This window comes from Typopeltis vanoorti, chromosome 3 (genome assembly GCF_054136105.1).
Source record: "Typopeltis vanoorti isolate ZY-2024b chromosome 3, IOZ_Tvanoo_1.0, whole genome shotgun sequence".
In the NCBI taxonomy this organism is placed as follows: Eukaryota; Metazoa; Arthropoda; class Arachnida; order Uropygi; family Thelyphonidae; genus Typopeltis; species Typopeltis vanoorti.
This window is the reverse complement of record NC_143551.1, coordinates 30944650-30964504: the sequence shown is the minus strand read 5'-3', so window position 1 is coordinate 30964504 and position 19855 is coordinate 30944650. Positions and strand designations below refer to the sequence as shown.

At 34.0% G+C, this 19855-nt stretch overlaps 1 protein-coding gene across 2 annotated transcripts in view; it reads left to right on the top strand.

The window, feature by feature from the left end:
• Positions 1-19855, top strand: part of LOC150108020 (large ribosomal subunit protein mL62-like) — a 121968-nt gene that overhangs the window by 40228 nt on the left and 61885 nt on the right. The window contains exon 3 of one of the 2 annotated variants that reach the window (XM_090390579.1): positions 7202-7300. The exons of the other annotated variant lie outside the window; for it this stretch is intronic. Within the exon in view, the coding sequence (XP_090246705.1) occupies positions 7202-7300 (99 nt within the window). The remainder of the gene's footprint in view (positions 1-7201; positions 7301-19855) is intronic. 2 annotated transcript variants of the gene reach the window in all.

Sequence of the window (19855 nt, the reverse complement as noted above, 5' to 3'; positions counted from 1 at the left end):
GCTCAATAGTTAGTTTTTCTTATTTTATAATCATTATCTCTGTTTGTACCTTTTATATGCTTCTCCACTTGTCATCAGTTGCCTTTTATTGCTTTGTGTCATCTTCCTTTCCCCTCTCCTCAAGTTACTCAAACATTTTCTCCTTGTTCTTCTATCTGGAGGAACCCAATCAATTTTTTTTTTTTTTTTCAATCTGCTATATGGTATGCTTCTGCCATGATGTACCACTGTAAAATCTCCCTTCTCTTTTTACTGTAGATTCTTGCTGTTGCACCTTTATCTGATTTCATTTTGATTTCACTGGATAATAGATAAGATGGCATTTTCTTAAGCCATCCATTTCTGCTGCACATGCCCATTGTTTCTGATGTATTAATAGTCATCTATCACATCCATGTATCTAAATACTTTAATAATGACCCTTGTAATAGTTTTCTTTGTTTTTTCATGTACTTCTCAACTCGTGTTGAGAAGCCTATGTGATAAGTGATAATCCACATCTTTTTTCACAATTGCCAGATTTATGCAGTGTTATTCTCAGATATTTAAAGTGCCCATCGAATAATTTTATTTTTCATATTCCTAGTACATCCAAATCGTATGTATCTCCTGCTATCACTAGATATTATGTTTTCTGAAGGTTTATCTTAAGGCCTCAAATTCACATGCCTGTATTAACCTTTTAGTTATATATGTGCATGATATCTGTCTTGACCTGATCATAGCCAAAAAAAAGAATGTGACGAATGTAACTGGTAACCTTTTTTCTAATCGTAACTTTAAAAGCTTCAGTTATAAGCCAATTATGCTCTAATTTTATAAATTTTTAAGAAAAAATTATATTAAAAAAAAAACTATCAGCTAATGCCTTTTATTCCCGTATAGGGAGTAGGCAAGGCCATTTAGCCCTATCTAACTTTTGGAGACTGAGTGGGCAGTTCAGTCTCCACTGGTAGCCAATCAGAGATAGCTGGCCCAAGGCTATCGCAAATTTAATTGGCATGCAGTAAAGAGGCAGCTAACAAGTGCTGCCATCTTGTGGTCCGTCCCTAGCCCTAACACAATATTTTTAATGTCTGAAAATAGTGTGGGTTTGATGGTTGATTTTCTTGAGCTTATGGGACAAAAAAAACCCTGCTTGCCAGTGCCAGAGTTAGATTAACTCGGGAACCAGTAAAAAAATTGTGTGTGTGTGTGTATGTATTACAATTAACTGAAAATGAAATGAGGATAAAGACTGGAAAAAATAAAAACTGGTTGGACACAGAAGGTACATTAAAAGCTTAAAATATCTTAAAACATGAAAGTAATTCTTGTAGAAAGGCTTATATGTTGGCAACATATGACTATTAAATTATTTAAGAAATTTACATGTACTGGAATATTAATTAAAAAACAATTTAATAAATACTTCCTATATTTCGGCAATGTCACATTGTCATCTTCATGGGAACTTACAAATATGGTATGTGCACGCAGGCATTACAAAAAGCAGAAGATAAGAAACTACTTTTGTTCCTAAAGTCTTAATGGTGTCCCCTAGCAGGCTATATTGGGTTGTCATGGCTGCTGAGGCTGATTCTATAAATAATCTTTCGTACTTGAACTTGCTACAGTGTATTACTTTGGCTTTCTTCTAACATATTCTGTGGTGGGTATCTAGAGTGTGGTCTGCAAGCCCAGAGTGTCTGTACTGGTGAAACCAGATGTAGTCTTTGTGTTCTGAAATCCTGATATTCACTGTCCTGCCTGTTTGGCCAAAGTGGGACAATTTACAGCTGCAAGAGACCTAGTATACCCCAGGTAGGTCTAGGGGAAGTGGTTGGTCTTTGGTAAAGCGGATAAGGGATGCCAACTTCTTATAGTCTGTAACAAGTAGTCAAGTCATATTTTTTAAGGATTTTGATTCTTTTTTCAGAGGTGCCCCGGATGTAAGAAATGGTGAGTGATAGATTTAGTGTAATCTTTATTGTGAGAGGGGGGGGGGTTGTTTTACTGGTTTTAATATTTTTTGCGGGGTTGTAGCCATTGGCTAAGAAAGTATTAAGGATGTGGTTTAGTTTAGTGGTTAGGGCATTGTCATCTGAACAGATTAATTTTGTCCTGTTATATAGTGTTTTAATAACCCCATATTGCTGGTGAATCTATCTGCCTGTATGGGTAGGTTTTCTCTAAACAGAGAAAACCAAGGATCCATCAGGTTGGCGAGTGATTAGAGTGTCTAGGAAAGGGAGGCTGTTGTTTTCCTCTTTTTCCAGGGTGAACAGGATTCTGGGGGTGTTGGTTGTTTAAATGTGTTAAGGAGTGGAGTGTATCTGAGCCATGTGGCCAAATAGCGAACACATCATCCACTTAATGAAGCCAAATAGTGGGTTTTTGTTGGGCAGAGTTTAAGGCTTTCTTTTCAAAAGTTTCCATAAAGAAGTTGGCCAAAGGTGGGGAAAGTGGTGAACCCATGGCTGTCTCCTCTATCTGTTTGTAGAATTTTCCTTGCCAAACAAAATAGCCTGAGTTCATTGTGAACTGAAATAGGGCTGAGATATTGGGAGGAAATTTGGCTTGTATGATTTTTCCAGTTTTTATTGTCATTTTTTTTTACTTACTATCAATATTATACTTATTCATTTCATCAGTATCATACTCTTTTCATGTCAGCTTTTAGTTTCATAGCTTTTATATCAATTTTGTAAAAGATGTAGGAACCTACCTAAAGATTTTACTGCCAATACAGAAAAGAGGGCAATGATACTGATTTATGATTATTTTCCTTAATGGTTTTTAATACTTTCTCAATTTAAAAATTTAAATTGAGAAAAAATTTTTAAAGAAAAAAAAAAGGCCTGTGTAGCTCAGTGGAAGTGCCGCGTGCATCCTCCATGCTAGGCTGTCCGAAGATATATTTAAATTCAAGTTTAGTCGCTGATTGGAGGAACTTTTTCTAATCCTTTCTTCGACTAGTTCCCAAGTCAGCCGACCTCTGCCACAGGCAAGTGGGTATTTTTCTCCCAGGAACTTGGGTTTTTCATGTCGTAAATTCAAGAAAATCGATTATAGAACCCACATGTTTCAGACAAGAGTATATCCTGTTAGGGTTAGATACCAAGAGATGGGAGCACTTGTTTGCCAGTCTCTTCATCAGTTTCTGCTTATAATTAGTGATAGTCTTGGGCCAACTATCTTTGATTGGCCACTGGTAGCCAATCAACTATCTTTGATTGGCTACCAGTGGAGATTGAACTGCGCACTCAGTCTCCACAAAACGCCTCACCTACTTCCTATAAGGGAATAAAATGCACTAGTTGATTTTTAATTTAAAGAGTTATAGCCCAAAAAAAATATTTAGTATGTGTGTATGGTACTCTAGAATAAAGCTTTGCTTACTGCTTTATACTATAAAGTCACAGAAAGCAGTTACATGAACAATAAGTTCAGAGATACTATAAGTCAGTATATATATAAAGGCCACAACCCCTCCACTTCAATGCTAAGAAGAAAAAAGAAAGGCCGTAAAGCTCATGGGCAAACACCGATGTGACTAAATTTCCCCAACTATATGACTACCTCTGATCGAAACCATTTATGGAGGCCAGAGTATGATGCAGTGGGGAAGCTTTCCCAAATAATAAGCAATACTGGAATAGCTCAAAGAATTCATAAATATAAATATAATAGTAATCACTGCAATCCTCTTTTTATCTGTATAGGAACGTTTAATTGTCAAACACTAAAAGAAGAGGAAGACCTTATCATCTTACAATAAGAACTAAAACATATTAAATGGGACATCAGGTTTAAGTGAAGTTTGCAGGCAGGATGAACATTTAATAAAACTAAAAAATGAAGACTACTTATACTATTATGGGAAAACTAAAGGACAATATGGAGTAGGATTTCTAATTAACTACACACCTTATAGAAGAATTTAATTACACAGATGAAAGAATGATAGAAATCATACTTAAACTCCAAAGTTAAATTCATGATCATCCAAATATATGCTCCCACCTCATCCCACATTGATGAAGATTTAGAAGCATTTTATGACTCACTGTAGCACACTCTAGACAAAAAAAGAAATAGCAATCAAACTTTACTATAATAATGGGCGATTTTAATGCCAAAGTAAGTCATCCACCTCACCAAATAGACACAATAGGACTATACGTATATGGTACATGCAGCAACTCAGGAATCGCTCTTACAGAATTCTCTATCAGTAACAAGCTTTACATTATGAACACATTTTTTAAGAAAGCCCCCAAAACAAAATGGACATGGAAAAGTCCAAATGGAGAAATAAAAAATGAAATAGATTATATACTGTGTAATAATAAAGAAATAATTCAAGATACCTCAGTACTAAATCAAGTAAAAACAGGAAGTGACCACTGACTAGTGAGAGCCAAAATTAAAATAAACCCCAAATTGGAAAGAATAAAATGGCTAAACGATAAAAAAAATCCAGAATTTTTGACTTAAAACCTATTAAAAGCAAGAAGGATTATGAAGAAAAGCTCCATCAAAAACTTAATAAATATATTTGCAGAATACATAAATAAAATAAGCAAAACTTAACAGAAGTAATAATCTCAGCAACCAATGAATTCAAAAGCAACAAACAACAAAAAGACCATAAACTTTCAGACTAAAAAAGAGATGAAATATGAAACAAGACAAAAACTTCTAAAATAGAATATGCAGAACTATGCAAAACAATAAGGAAAAGATGAGAAATGAAATAAGATCTTATAACACTAGAAAAATAAAAGAAACAATTGAAAACAATAAAAATATGAAAATACTAAGAAAACACTTATCAGTTGGTAAAAGTCAAAGAAATGCAATGAAAGATAAGAATGGAAGTACAACAAGGAACCAAAAACAATTCCTAAGCAGACTAGAAGAATTTTATAAAGAACTCTATAGTGATCCTTCAATAGATAAATCAAATATAAATAATTCTTCCCCATCACATATGGAACCAATTATATATTTGGATTAATCCTTTATCCAAGTGTAAGCAAACAAAGTTTGTGCCTGAAGTTTTTTCAGGACTGGGGCAACTCTTGGCAAAGGTGGTATAAGTTCTCATCACTTGCCTTAGTATCCCATAATGCAAAGCACATCTCCTTGTGGACATGTATAATGCTATGCATTAAGGGAAGGGTCACTACCCAGACTGAATTCGACCTTTATTGAGGTCTCATTAGTGGGATAAGACCTCAGTATCACCACCTCAGGGTCTGAGATAGTGATATTGAAATGTGCTTTCCATTATGGGATACTAAGGCAAGTGATGAGAACTTATACCATCTTTGCCATGAGTTTCCCCAGTCCTGAAATTACTTCAGGTGCAAACTTTGTTTGCTTACACTTGGATAAAGGATTAAACCAAATATATAATTAGTAGCATGGCCAAGTGAAAAAACTTCCATCATCACATATGGAATTCATCTCCCCATTCACTTCAGATGAAATAAAACAAGCATTAAAACAAATGGAAAATGTCCTGGTGAAGATCTAATTTACATAGAATTAATTAAATGGGGAGGAAACAACATAATTCGCCATAATGTCACCAATTTACTAAATCTGTGCCTAGAAGAGGGAAGATACCAGAAAACTGGAAAAGTGCTACTCTGATACTGTTATTTAAAAAAAAAAAAGAGACGAAAAAGTAAAGAACTATAGACCAATTGGTATTCTTTCTAATCTGTAAAAAAATTTCACAAAAGTAATAACAAACAGGTTAACCCCTCTTCTAGACTCATATCAACCAGCAGAACAAGCAGGAGTCCATAAAGGCTTTAACACAATTGATCATATTCATGCAGTAAAACAAATAATAGAAAAAGAAAAGAATACCAATTGTCTCTCCGTTAGCCTTTATTGATTATGAAAAAGCATTTGATTCCATCAAAACTAATGGAGTAATCAAAGCACACCAGAATAAGGGAGTTCCTGGAGAATATATGGACCTCCTCCAGGAATTATACCACACTGCAACAATCCAACTTCACAAGAGTAGCAATAAAATATCAATTGAAAAAGATGTCTGACAAGGAGACTCTCTAACACCCAAAATTTTACAGCAGTCCTTCAATAAATATTTAATAATATAAACTGGACAAACCTTGGTATAAAAATTAATAACAGAACTTAACACACCTAAGATATGCAAATGATATAATTTTTGCAAACACTCCAGAAGACCTTAATATAATGATAGAAGACTTATATCATGGAAACAGAAAAGTCGGTCTAAAAATAAACAGAGAAAAAAACTAAAATCATGTTTAATCATTTTGTAACACCAAAAAACATAATAATAGAAAACAATTTCTTGGAAAGATTCTCTTCATATACATACTTAGGTCATCTCATTGATCTAAACTGTGGACTCCAAAAGGAAATAAAGAAGAGTTCAACTTGCCTGGATTGCATTCAGAAAATTGAAAAGCATTTTTCAAAACAATGATGTCCCACTCTGTTTAAAAAGGAAGACATTTAACCAGTGTATACTTCCAGTCATCATATGGTTGTGAAACTTGGTCTTTAACAAAAGCACTGGCAAATAAACTAGCAAAAACCCAAAGAAAAATGGAGAGGTTGATGCTAGGCATCACATGAAAAGATAAGAAGCGAAACACCTGGATAAGAAACCAGATTCATATCACTGACATCATTCTTCACAAGTGACTAAAATGGAAATGGGCCAGACATCTATTCAGAAGAGAAGATGAGCGATAGACCACCGTGCTAATGAACTGGATTCCAAAAGAAGGAAAACGAGGCCAAGTATGTCCTAAAAGAAGGTAGAGTGATGAATTGTCACATTTTGTTGGTCATCATTGCCAAGAACAGAGAAAGGTGGAAGGAACTGGAGGAGGCCTTCATCCAAAAGTGAACAGCAAATGGCTGGAAAGAAGAAGAAAAAGATATATTATTTTCCATGGAAGGAAAGAATATGACTACTGTATTCAAGAAGAGTGATTTAAAACACAAACTGAAGAGTGTTTATTGTGCAATTTATTAATGATAGCCTCTAAATAACAGATTTCTTCTAATTAACTAAAATATCTCATAATTGAATTCTGATAGCAAAAAAAAAAAGCTTCTTTTATATATTACTAAAGTTCATTTATGTAATATCATTTAATTCATATGTTAACATACTTATTATTTTTTTTATACATTCCAGATGAAGTGATCATTAAATACTATAGGGGTAGCAGTGAACCACCTCATTATGTTCTCAATAAATATATAAGTCGACATCATGTACACAATACCTATATAGGTAACATTTTTTAATAAAAAGATATATTTTTTTAAGATTAATAGTGTTAGTTTTTATAATTGAGTTTTAATATAGAGTAACAGCTGAGTTGGATAAAGGAAATGGCTTAATGATGATTTTGATGGATTTTGCAAAGGCATTTGACAGAATACCACATGGAACACTGTTACATAAATTAGAACAAATTGGGATGGATGTGACACTGCTTAAGTGGATAAGAGGGTGGCGGCTGGGCAGATATCAAAAAGTGGTATATGGAGGGGCAGAATCAAGGCAAAAACAGCTGACTAGTGGTGTGCCACAAGATTCAGTTCTGGGACTGTTTGCTGTTTAATTTGTACATAAATGATATTGGAAATAATCTGAAAGGAAATATTTAGTTGTTTGCTGATGATCCAAAATTAGATAGAGTAATAGTTAATCAATGTGATGTTGAGAGCTTGCAGGAAGATTTAAATAGGCTGTCAGTATGGGCTAAAGCTAATGGGTGTCAGTTTAATGTTGAAAAATGGAAAGTTCTGCATTTTGGGATAAAAAGATTGCAAGCTGTGTATTACATTGATGGCACTGTACTCCAGGAAATAGATGAAGCTAGAGATTTAAGGGTAGTGGTAGATAGAGAGTTAAAGTTTAGGGGAGATATTGCTAAAGTTGCTAAATTAGCCCATAAATTACACTCGGGTCTCTGTGGTAGTATGTTCCACAGAAAACCACATATAAAAAAATCGCACAAAAAAAGCCTAACTTACGTTGAAAAATCTGGGATACATTCCATAATTTTCTAAAACCACATAAAACCAAAGTAATGAATTAAAATAAACCTAAAATCGCATAAAAAAAGTTTATGAAAATTCAGGAAAATAAGAATGCCTAAGTTTGTTTTAAAGCTTTATTCATTTAATTTTATTGAAAAGTAACTTTTTTTTTTTTTTTTTAACATTTTGTCATCTGAATTATCATCGCTATTAGACAATATTCGGCAACATTTGTGAACTAGTGCAAAATCACTTTCATCACCAGAAGAGATAGTCAGTACATCAGATCTGTATGGTAAAGGCAAAGTTTGGGAAACGCTGGATTACCCTATTATCGGAATGGATTCTCCTTCTGTTGACATGTGCAGAAGTGTCGAAAGGTCTCGTATCTGTGGGCGTGCACCGCATAACTTCAAATCTGCATAAAAAGAGACCCAAGTATACTTGGCTATTGAAGAACACATTAACAAGTAGAGATAAGGAAGTTGTAATTCCTCTTTATAAGGCCTTGATATGCTCACATCTGGATTGCTGTGCTCAAGTCGAAATCATCCCCTTGGTTTCTTGGGGATGAGGAAGCAGTGGAGAGGATTCAGAGATGAGTGACCTGTGGAATGTTCCCTATGAGAATATATTAAAGGTGTGTGGATTGCAGAAATTGGTTGATAGGAGAAAAGGAGGGGATATGATAGAAACATTTAAGTTGCTTAAAGGGTTTTATAGGATTGATGCAGGGGAAATGTTTCAGTACTTGGCTACAGGAACCAGAAAAGGGATCATCTCTTGAAGTTGAATAAAGGTGTGGTCATTAGGGGGTGTGAGGGCTAGATTTTTTTGCTAGCCCCAGTTGCAAGTGCTTTTTCTCTTCATGGGTTCAAGGAGAGGTACGATAGATTGGGTCTTCAGACTCCACGGAGGTGCCTGTATAATAATAAAATTCTAGAATTAAAATAAGAGACAGTTGTTAAATTGCATATGTTTTAAATGAGTTAAATAGTCAATTTCATATTCAGTCTCAAAATCATCTTTTTCTGAGTGAGGCTCAGTTTACAGTTTCCTTTCCTCGCTAGCCAATGAGGAAACACAAATATACTATCACATTTCTTAAGGTTCCATATTTGTGCTTGCACTTTGATATTGTCAGATTGCAAATAAGTACTACTTAACGTGAAACTGTCTCTTTGATCTTTTCTGGTGCACAAAATTTTATTGTATAATTTCATTTGTATTATTTATTATCTACTGCTTTCATAATTCGACAGATTATGCATAATATTTTGATTTTCTTTTATCAAATAATATTATTGTTTTCACTACATTATTCTTTTGTTTGTGCATCTTCTTCAGGGGTATATATGCTGCTTATATACCTGAAGAAGTCTCTTGTAATAAGTCTGTTTATATTACAAAACAAAACAAAACAAAAAAAAAAAAAAACAGTACAGTTTGTGTTAGCTCATTCTGGCTTTTGCCACATAAGCTTATTTCCCATGTCTGTATGTTGGCAAAGCTTACATTTTATTATCTATTTATATGTGCATATGCTACCCAGTAAAATCTCCAGGCTGCTTTTCCAACATCCTTCATCTTCTATTTAGCATAACCATTATAGTCATACTCTTTATGTTAATTTTCCTATAGCACATCTCCTCAACAGTTCTCTGTCTTGCGTCTTTATTTTTTTAATATGCATATCACCCATAAATACGGCAAAAACCTGTTGTACATTGGTGTTAATATCACATGGCATAAGGGGTTAGATAATTTGAGCATTTGCTAGAGATCAAACATGGAACTTTTTCAAACCTCCAATAAACAGGGAATATTTTAACCTTCAGTGGTAGTTTCACACCAGACTATGGAATTCATTTGCCATGTAAGCACATAACACTGCCAAACAAATTAATCTATCATTTCTGTTCCTTGAATATTTATTCAAATAAAATACATATTTCCTTTAGATTACTGAAATTCATGATGCTCCTAAAATGTTTACAATATAAAAGAAAATGCTAAGCAATTTTTGCTATGGAGCAGACCCCATTTTTTTAACAACAAGGCTTAAGAGTTGAATTTACTAATTCAACTATTGATTAAAGAAGAACATTAATTAACATACCTGTGTCCTGAAAATATAAATGCTGAAAACTTGACTAAAGACTTTATTAGAGCTGAGATGGTATGCAATTTAGAGTGGTGGGTACCAGATAATAACAGATGAATGTAGGAAAACATGAAGATGAAACAAGAATTTTAAAACAATGACAAAACAGTTAAAACTGAAAAGATGAATTTGTAACCTTTGGATTTTAAAGAACTGTGAATGAAACAAAACCTATTATATATAGTAAGCTAGCAACAATTTTGTTACTTTGAAAACATCATCAGATGAATAAAGCAGAAACTGATTGGATTGTGTGCTAGCCATCTGGCAATATTGAGAGTACACAATATAAATTTATTTGGTTTAATTGCCATGAAGGGGATTGTAAATATGGTCTTTTTTGTGCTTATAGCACATTGTGTGATTCTTATTGCTAGTGATTCAGAACAGCGTAATTTAGATTTATTTTCTTGGAAATCAATAGATTGCATTGCATGCAAGAATATTTCAGTAGTAGGATTTTGGTTGTTTTTTTCTTTGTGGTGGAAAGTAGGCAGTCAGGTATGGGAATATTACAGTCCCGAAAATGTTCAATTAAGCGAGACTTGATAGAACGAATGGTGGGACCAATATAGCATCTGTTGCATTCTGACTGGCAGTTGAGCCTGTAAACTACATTATGACATAGTAGCATGTCGGCCTGAGTTATTGTGGTTCTATGTTTTAGTAAATTTTGTAGTTTGTTGTTTGTAATGAAGACAGTTCTGAAATTTGAATATTTGCATATTCATGTTATGGCTTTATAGATGTTTTGGACATGTGGGAATTTTAAAGCTATATGTGATGTTGATATGCAGCTTTGAGAAGAACACATGATTTTGGGCTGGGTGAATAGCATAGTCGATAAGTAGCTTGGGGTATTCGAAGAGTGAATATATCTTTCAGATGAGTAATTCTTAGTTTAAAGCAGTGTCAGAAGATGAATATTTGTAAACATTAATGAATTGTGTTAATATGATAGAATTTTTGACACAGTATCACCCTTAGATGATAGGAGGTGAAATGCAGATAATTTCCAATGTTTGTAGGTTTGGAGTAATACTTTATACTAAAATTCCTATTCAAATTAATTGAATATGAATTTTATTGCTTCGTATTCAATTGAGAATTGTAATCTGGAGCTGAAGGTGTTGAATGAATGGACTAACTGTTGTATAGCATCCATGTTTCTGATGCACAGTATATCTACCATAATAATTGATGTTAATTGACAGAGAGGGGAGTAAGAATTGCATTTCCATATGGGCAAGAAAAAGTTCAGCGAGTATACTAATGTTCTGGCCCATGAGAAGACCAAAAATTTGTTCATAAAATTGGTCATTGTATTTAAAGTATTTTGCTGTGATTATTAATCTTATTAGAGAGAGGATATCTGTAGGAGATAATTTTGAACTTTCCGATAAGGATTAGTCATTTATAAGCAGAGTATGTACGATATCAAGGGTTTTTGGGCACATGAACGTTAATATATAGAGATGAAGTATCTAAAGAAGAAAGAATATTGTTGGGAGATATGGTAGTTTTCTTGATATGTTGGAAGAGTTTATTAGCATTTTTTATCATAAACTTTGAATATTTTAACTATTTGTAGTAGAAGTGCAATAAATTTAGACAAGGAATCTATTGTGATATGCTTGTATGAAGGGACGTACTGGATAGCCTGGTTTGTGTATTTTAATTTGTCCAAAATTAGTGGTGAGAATGATTTAATGGGGAGCAATTTTATTAGCAGTATATTTATCTAGTTTGTGTTCCTCTATGACTTGGTGTAAACGTTTTTCAGTTTGTTTAATAATGTTAGGAATAGGGCTTCAGAGATTGTTTTGTAAGTGTTTGGATTATTGATGATGTGAAGAATTTTATTATGGTCATCCGTTTTGTTTATTATTGCAGTGATGTCTCCTTATCAACCTTACTCATGATAATGTCGGGGTTCTTTTATAGAATTCCAACACATATAATAATTATTTTATTATTATATGTGTGTGTTGTTGTAAAGTATAGAAAATGTGAAAGTGGCCAAATTTGAATGTAGATGGAATTTATTTAGAGTGCCACAGTGTTATGCTTTATATGATTGATGCTAGCTACTGTTTCTGACATCATTGCCGAGCAATTGTAGACATTTCTCATAATAAAATGCTGAATAAAAAGCATGAATAACATAGTTGTGAAGTTATTTACTTCTAGACAAAGACACATTAATAGCAAGGATCAGGGATTTTTAAAGAGATGCAGAAAGATTCAGACAAGAGTTATAAAAATAACTCCTCCTCAGTCTGTTCTTTCAGTTATAAGAACATATTGAGGAATACCATTTGCAGAGTTGGATGGATAGAATGAGGGTTGATATGATTGAGACATAAAAGTTGGTTGGGATTGTTACCAAATTAATGTGGAAAATATTTTTCTTAATATAGAGGGAAATGGGTAACCATTCCTGGAAGCTGTATAAGGAGATATTGCAGGGTTTGAGAGGCAGGTTTTTTCTTCATAGAGAGTTGTTGGTTAGTGGAATGCATTATCTGAGTGTGGCAAGTGCAGAAACAGTAAATTGGTGTAAGACACACGGTTTGAGCATTTGTATGACTGTGAGGACCTTTGTTGTGACCTATTCTTCTTATTCTATTCTTTTAACTTTCTTATACTTTATATCCTACCGGCTCGCCATTTATGTTGTGACCTATTTTACGATCTTTATTCTATCTAGTAATTTCCTCTTATCTATGTTCTTCTATTTTCTACACACAAGATATCACCCAAAACTTATACTAATATCTAAGTTATTTCTCCCCTTAATACCCCTAATATTTGTATTTATACTGCGCCTTTTGGGATATTTGGTTTAAGATATTATATACAAAAACAAGGAGAAAGAACTCGAATATGTCTGAAAGTGTAACTATGTTGCAGTCGTGACACTTTATCTCATTTCTTAACATTAATTTCCCACGTGATTAGGTTCGTAATTTTTCAAGTGGTGCATTGGACAGCAATTTCAGACAACTCTTTTATCATTGAACAAAGGTTTATTAAATTCCTTAACATGGTACAACTCAATTTTGTGATTACTCAATTTAATGCTAAACTAAATACCTACAAACTAACATTAGCTTATTACAAGTAATTAGGCTATGATCCTATAATGAGTATTACGATCATGCCGCCATAACAACTCAACACATAAATTCACTTGACACGGACAAATAAGATTAATTCACACTATTTAACTATTCAAACTTAAGTAGATTAACTAAACCATTTACTGCACTAACACATATCTAGTATTACGATCATGCCGCCACACACATTCAACGTGTAAATTCATTTGACATGGACAAATAAGATTAATTCACACTATTTAACTATTCAAACTTAAGTAGATTAACTAAACCTTTTTCTGCACTAACATACCACTATGATATTTTAACTTTCCTATACATTACAATAGACATGCAGAATTCTCAGGACACTTAATTTTTCACATAACAATAACACTAGCCAGCTTACCTTTAATATATTCTGTCAGATACTAAAGTCCTAGTATAAAATTTTCTTGATCACTTCAACAGTTCCGTATTAGAATAATGATACTTATCACAGACAAATTTTAGTTAACATTAGATATATTTTACAGTACCTTTCTTTCTTGGGTTCTTCATATGGGCCTTTACCTTCTTCTGATTGAACTTGCTTGGTGTAACCTCTTCGATAATCTGCTACTCCTACGTTCCTTTTTGAGTTGAACTATGCTTAGACACACTCTGAATCATCTATATATCGGCTGTGCAACTCGCCACGTGGACATCTATTTCTTTACAGTTCTCCGTTTTTCGTAGTTGTCATTGAAGTTGGAACACAAAGAATATGCTTTCTTTTCCTCGACTTTATGGCATTCTTCGCTTCTCTCATAGGAAATACGGAATCGAAATCCCGCTCACTTTCGTTTCCATGTTGTGGCGTGGAGATATAACCCCTATGTCGCCACTCAGGAAAACGCCGTGAAATTCCTACGAAAGAGCTCGCGAAGGACTCCCTTGGAACAGAATCAAAATCAAAACCAAAAAAGCCTCGTAGGGGGGTTTCCAACCCTTTTATACCTGTTCTTCTAACGGCACTTTTTCTAACTTCTTTTCTCCGCCCCTACTTGTTTTTACTTCACCGACCAATTAGGGTGGCGTTTTTCTGCCAAATGTCCTTTGATCGGCGAGCCCATAACGATGTCTCAATCCGGGAATCGGCCCTGAGCGATAGTCTGTTGTTTTCTTTGCTAGCCTCTAATTTAATCCCCTTTCCAAAATTTTTCTATGAACTTACTTAATAACTTAATCTCTAGCCTCTCACATGCCATCTTTTATGACTAATCCTTTTCTGTCTTATTTATTTAACTTTTCTTATTTAAATCATATCACAATATTAATATATTCTTTCTTTTGTTAGTTAGTTTAAAAAAAGCCTTTATATTTTTTATATTTTATTGGATGCAAGAATCTTTCTTTTTCTTTTAATTAATTCAACTATTATCTTTTATGCAGGGTTTTTAATTTATTTTATTTATTCTTCATGTTACACCATGATAGCTGAGAATTCTATATTCTTAAGATATCAGGGTGTAACAAAGGTCCCCCCTTTAAACAAAAAATTTCTTTAAGAGAAATTTTTCTTACGAAGTGTTTTTCACTCCTCCTCCCTTTTTTTTTTTTTTTTTTCCATTATCAGTATGCTCATAACTGATGTACTTAATTTCTTTGGTTTTTAGTTCTCTTCCCTTTTCTAACCTTGCAGAAATTTACCTCTGATTTAACCTTAACTACCTGTGATTTCCTTTCACAGACTACCTCTTCATGTGATGATTTCTTCACTTTATTTACGTGGGACTCACGATTCCTCTCTTGACTCATTTCTCTCTTCCTTAAGTAACTCTGGAATTTTTCCTTTCCTTGTAAATTGTCTCCTTCCCAATAAGTATATTTCTTTCCTCATGTAATCACATTTAAAGTCATACCTTGATAGGAAATCTCTGCCTAGGATCAGCTTGGTGTGTGGAAGAGAGGATCCTGGTAGGATCAAAAACCCCTGCCAAACACATAATTTGAACTCAGGCAGGTATAAGTTTAAATTCACAGACCTAGAAGCACGAGTCATGGAAGTTGTGACACCTGATACTCTCACTCGTTGTTTAAGGTGAGTGATATTATCTTTGGCATGAGGTTCTATTTTCTTAAAGTAATCCTCAGATATGATTGATGATTGAGCCCCAGTGTCTAACAAACCATTGCAGTATTTTCCATATGCACTGGCTTTCACTTCCATCTCGTAAGGTTGCCCCTTTCTTCCATGTCCCTTTTTCCATACTCTGTATGCGTATGTGAGTCTGAATCTCTGTCATGACCTCTACCAAAACTCTTCTTGTTAAAGTAACAGTTTCGAGCAAAATGTCCCAGTTTCTTACAACTGAAACATCTTGGGGGCTCTCTACTGCCTCTTTGGTCATTAACTCTCCCTTGAATTTGAGAAATAACTGTCTCATGTTGTGGTACGACTTCGGATAGTCTGCATAACTGAGTCTAATCTATCTAGAAGGGGTCTTTGCAGATGCTCAACTTCCTCTTTAACCAACTTAATGGTTTCCTCAGTTTGCTACAATTAGGCTCTGGGGTTCTTACAGATAATGTTCCTAATTGTTTCATTACTTCATCTAACCGATCCATAAGGGGTTTTTGGAGTATCTCTATCTCTTGTTTCACAATATCCCTGATTTTATCTGAATTAATATAAGACTCTGTCAAATTGTTTATCTCCTGCTTATTGTCCTTTTCTAGTCTCTCTCTTGTTTCTGATCTTTCTCTCCTCTCCTTACTCTCTTTAATATGTTCTTGCCTCTTTTCAGAATTTTCCTTCTCTTCAATTATATTTACTGACCCACGAACATATACGAGACGAAGGTCTCCGAGCAATTGTTAGCGTTCTTTTACCACATCGTAACATTCTCTTAAATTGGATAATTTCTTATCGAATGCTGTCTCCTTCAATTCAGGTTTGACTCCCTGTCTGAATTGTTGGAAAATGGCCCAGTCCAAGTGAGGTTTTTCTTCACTAAGGACATTTAGGGTACTAGCTATCGTTAGTAACCTGTTATGGAACTCAGCCACACTTTCCTTTTCTTTCTGAGAGCACCTCTGGAGCTTCCGTAAGTTAGTTCCCAAGCTTCCTAGTTTTGAGAACTTGGAAATTAGGACTGACTTAAATCGGGAGTAATCCAGGGTTTCCTTGAGAATGGGGGAAGAATACAGGAAAGCTTTAGCCTTTCCCACCAGTTTACTTCGGAGTAGGACTAGCAACTGAAAATCAGTCCATCCTCCAACTCTTCTAAGCTCTTCTATGTAACTAAAGAAATTTAGGACGTCATCAGTCTCCTCACCCGAAAATTGTGGGAACACCTGCTGTGGGTTAATGTAACGAAAAAATTCGCTGTTGTCCATGCCTAAATTACTGGATGGTTCAGTCATACTCACATCCAATTTACACTAGTTAACTCTCTAAAATCTCAACAAAACTTAACTAAATTTGTACCTCTCAGTTGTCTGATCTGCCACCAAAACCAGCTTGTTGTGAATAGCTTGTAATTAAGATTTAATCAGCTAAACTACATCCTGTCGACTGCACCATTTATGTTGTGACCTATTCTTCTTATTCTATTCTATTAACTTTCTTATACTTTATATCCTGCCGGCTGCGCCATTTATGTTGTGACCTATTCTTCTTATTCTATTCGTTTAACTTTCTTATACTTTATATCCTACCGGCTGCGCCATTTATGTTGTGACCTATTTTACGATCTTTATTCTATCTAGTAATTTCCTCTTATCTATGTTCTTCTATTTTCTACACACAAGATATCACCCAAAACTTATACTAATATCTAAGTTATTTCTCCCCTTAGTACCCCTAATATTTGTATTTATACTGCACCTTTTTGGGATATTTACTTTAAGATATTATATACAAAAACAAGGAGAAAGAACTCAAATATGTCTGAAAGTGTAACTATGTTGCAGTCGTGACACTTTATCTCATTTCTTAACATTAATTTCCCACGTGATTAGGTTCGTAATTTTTCAAGTGGTGCATTGGACAGCAATTTCAGACAACTCTTTTATCATTGAACAAAGGTTTATTAAATTCCTTAACATGGTACAACTCAATTTTGTGATTACTCAATTTAATGCTAAACTAAATACCTACAAACTAACATTAGCTTATTACAAGTAATTAGGCTATGATCCTATAATGAGTATTACGATCATGCCGCCATAACAACTCAACACATAAATTCACTTGACACGGACAAATAAGATTAATTCACACTATTTAACTATTCAAACTTAAGTAGATTAACTAAACCATTTACTGCACTAACACATATCTAGTATTACGATCATGCCGCCACACACATTCAACGTGTAAATTCATTTGACATGGACAAATAAGATTAATTCACACTATTTAACTATTCAAACTTAAGTAGATTAACTAAACCTTTTTCTGCACTAACATGCAACTATGACATTTTAACTTTCCTATACATTACAATAGACATGCAGAATTCTCAGGACACTTAATTTTTCACATAACATTAACACTAGCCAGCTTATCTTTAATATATTCTGTCAGATACTAAAGTCCTAGTATAAAATTTTCTTGATCACTTCAACAATTCCGTATTAGAATAATGATACTTATCACAGACAAATTTTAGTTAACATTAGATATATTTTCCGTTTTTCGTAGTTGTCACTGAAGTTGGAACACAAAGAATATGCCTTCTTTTCCTCGACTTTATGGCATTCTTCGCTTCTCTCATAGGAAATACGGAATCGAAATCCCACTTGCTTTCATTTCCGTGTTGTGGCGTGGAGATATAACCCCTATGTCGCCACTCAGGAAAACACCGTGAAATTCCTACGAAAGAGCTCGCGAAGGACTCCCTTGGAACAGAATCAAAATCAAAACCAAAAAAGCCTCGTGGGGGGTTTCCAACTCTTTTATACCTGTTCTCCTAACAGCACTTTTTCTAACTTCTTTTCTCTGCCCCCTACTTGTTTTTACTTCACCGACCAATTAGGGTGGCGTTTTTCTGCCAAACGTCCTTTGATTGGCGAGCCCGTAACGATGTCTCAATCCGGGAATCAGCCCTGAGCGATAGTCTGTTGTTTTCCTTTGCTAGCCTCTAATTTAATCCCCTTTCCAAAATTTTTCTATGAACTTACTTAATAACTTAAATCTCTAGCCTCTCACATACCATCTTTTATGACTAATCCTTTTCTGTCTTATTTATTTAACTTTTCTTATTTAAATCATATCACAATATTAATATATTCTTTCTTTTGTTAGTTAGTTTAAAAAAAGCCTTTATATTTTTTATATTTTATTGGATGCAAGAATCTTTCTTTTTCTTTTAATTAATTCAACTATTATCTTTTATGCAGGGTTTTTAATTTATTTTATTTATTCTTCATGTTACACCATGATAGCTGAGAATTCTATATTCTTAAGATATCAGGGTGTAACACCTTCAGTGGTGGCCATAATAAGTCTTGGCTCCATCAAATGATTCTGATGATGATTATTATTGTAAGTAGTTCTTACAGGGAGCATTGCAGGATTTTAATTGGTAGCCAAAACAGTAATACTGTTGAAATCTAGAAATATAAAAAAAAGTAGGTAAAATACTTTTATGTTAATGTGATTTTTTTCTTCCAGATGTTAGAACTCTCCATGGTATTTCTCATACTATTCAAGGAGTAATAAAATTAAACATGTCTGCTAGGAACCAGTGATATCCTCAGTGGTTTTGAACATCCTTGATGCTGTGCCAAAAAAAGGCTATATCTTTGAATGATGCAGAATCTGATTTATGCAGTAACTCTTTCTTCTGTTTATTCAGCTTAGAAGAGGCATGCATGTATGTTCAGAATTACTGATAATATTACTGATTTGTTTTTAGTGTGTTTAATGCACATAAATTTACCAAAGATCACCACTGGTAATTCAAGAGCAGTAAGCATTTGTGAAAATGATGATACCAGGTTACATGACTTGCATTTTTGAACATCTGTCAGCATTTTCGAATTTAAACTTCTATTAACTACATTTGTCATTTAGTTAGGTGGTAAATGAATTTCATCACCTGTTGTTGAGACCACTAGCACCATTCTGCTTATCAGAGGAATGAATTGGTTTGAATCAAAAAGACTAAATTCCAAACATGAAAAATTTCCATGTTTGATCTCTAGATCAGGGTTCGTAGATCATCATCTCTTAGTTCACATACAGTACTGATGTATTAAAGGTTTACAACCTTTCATAGATGAAATTTACATAAAAAATAAGTTATTATGCAGAATAGCCTTTTTTAGTACCTATTGAGATGGATTTAGTCACTTGCTAAATATCACAGTCATAAAATTTACAATTGAGAGAGAGCTCAAGAGATTGTGGGGGGGGGATATCATGGAAGTATCGGTATTATATACACTTAGAGCCTCCGTAGCTCAGTCATTATAATCAAAGCCCTTTCTTCGAAAAGACCTGGGTTCTATTCCTGTCCAAGATGTAAGGAAACTTTATCTGGTC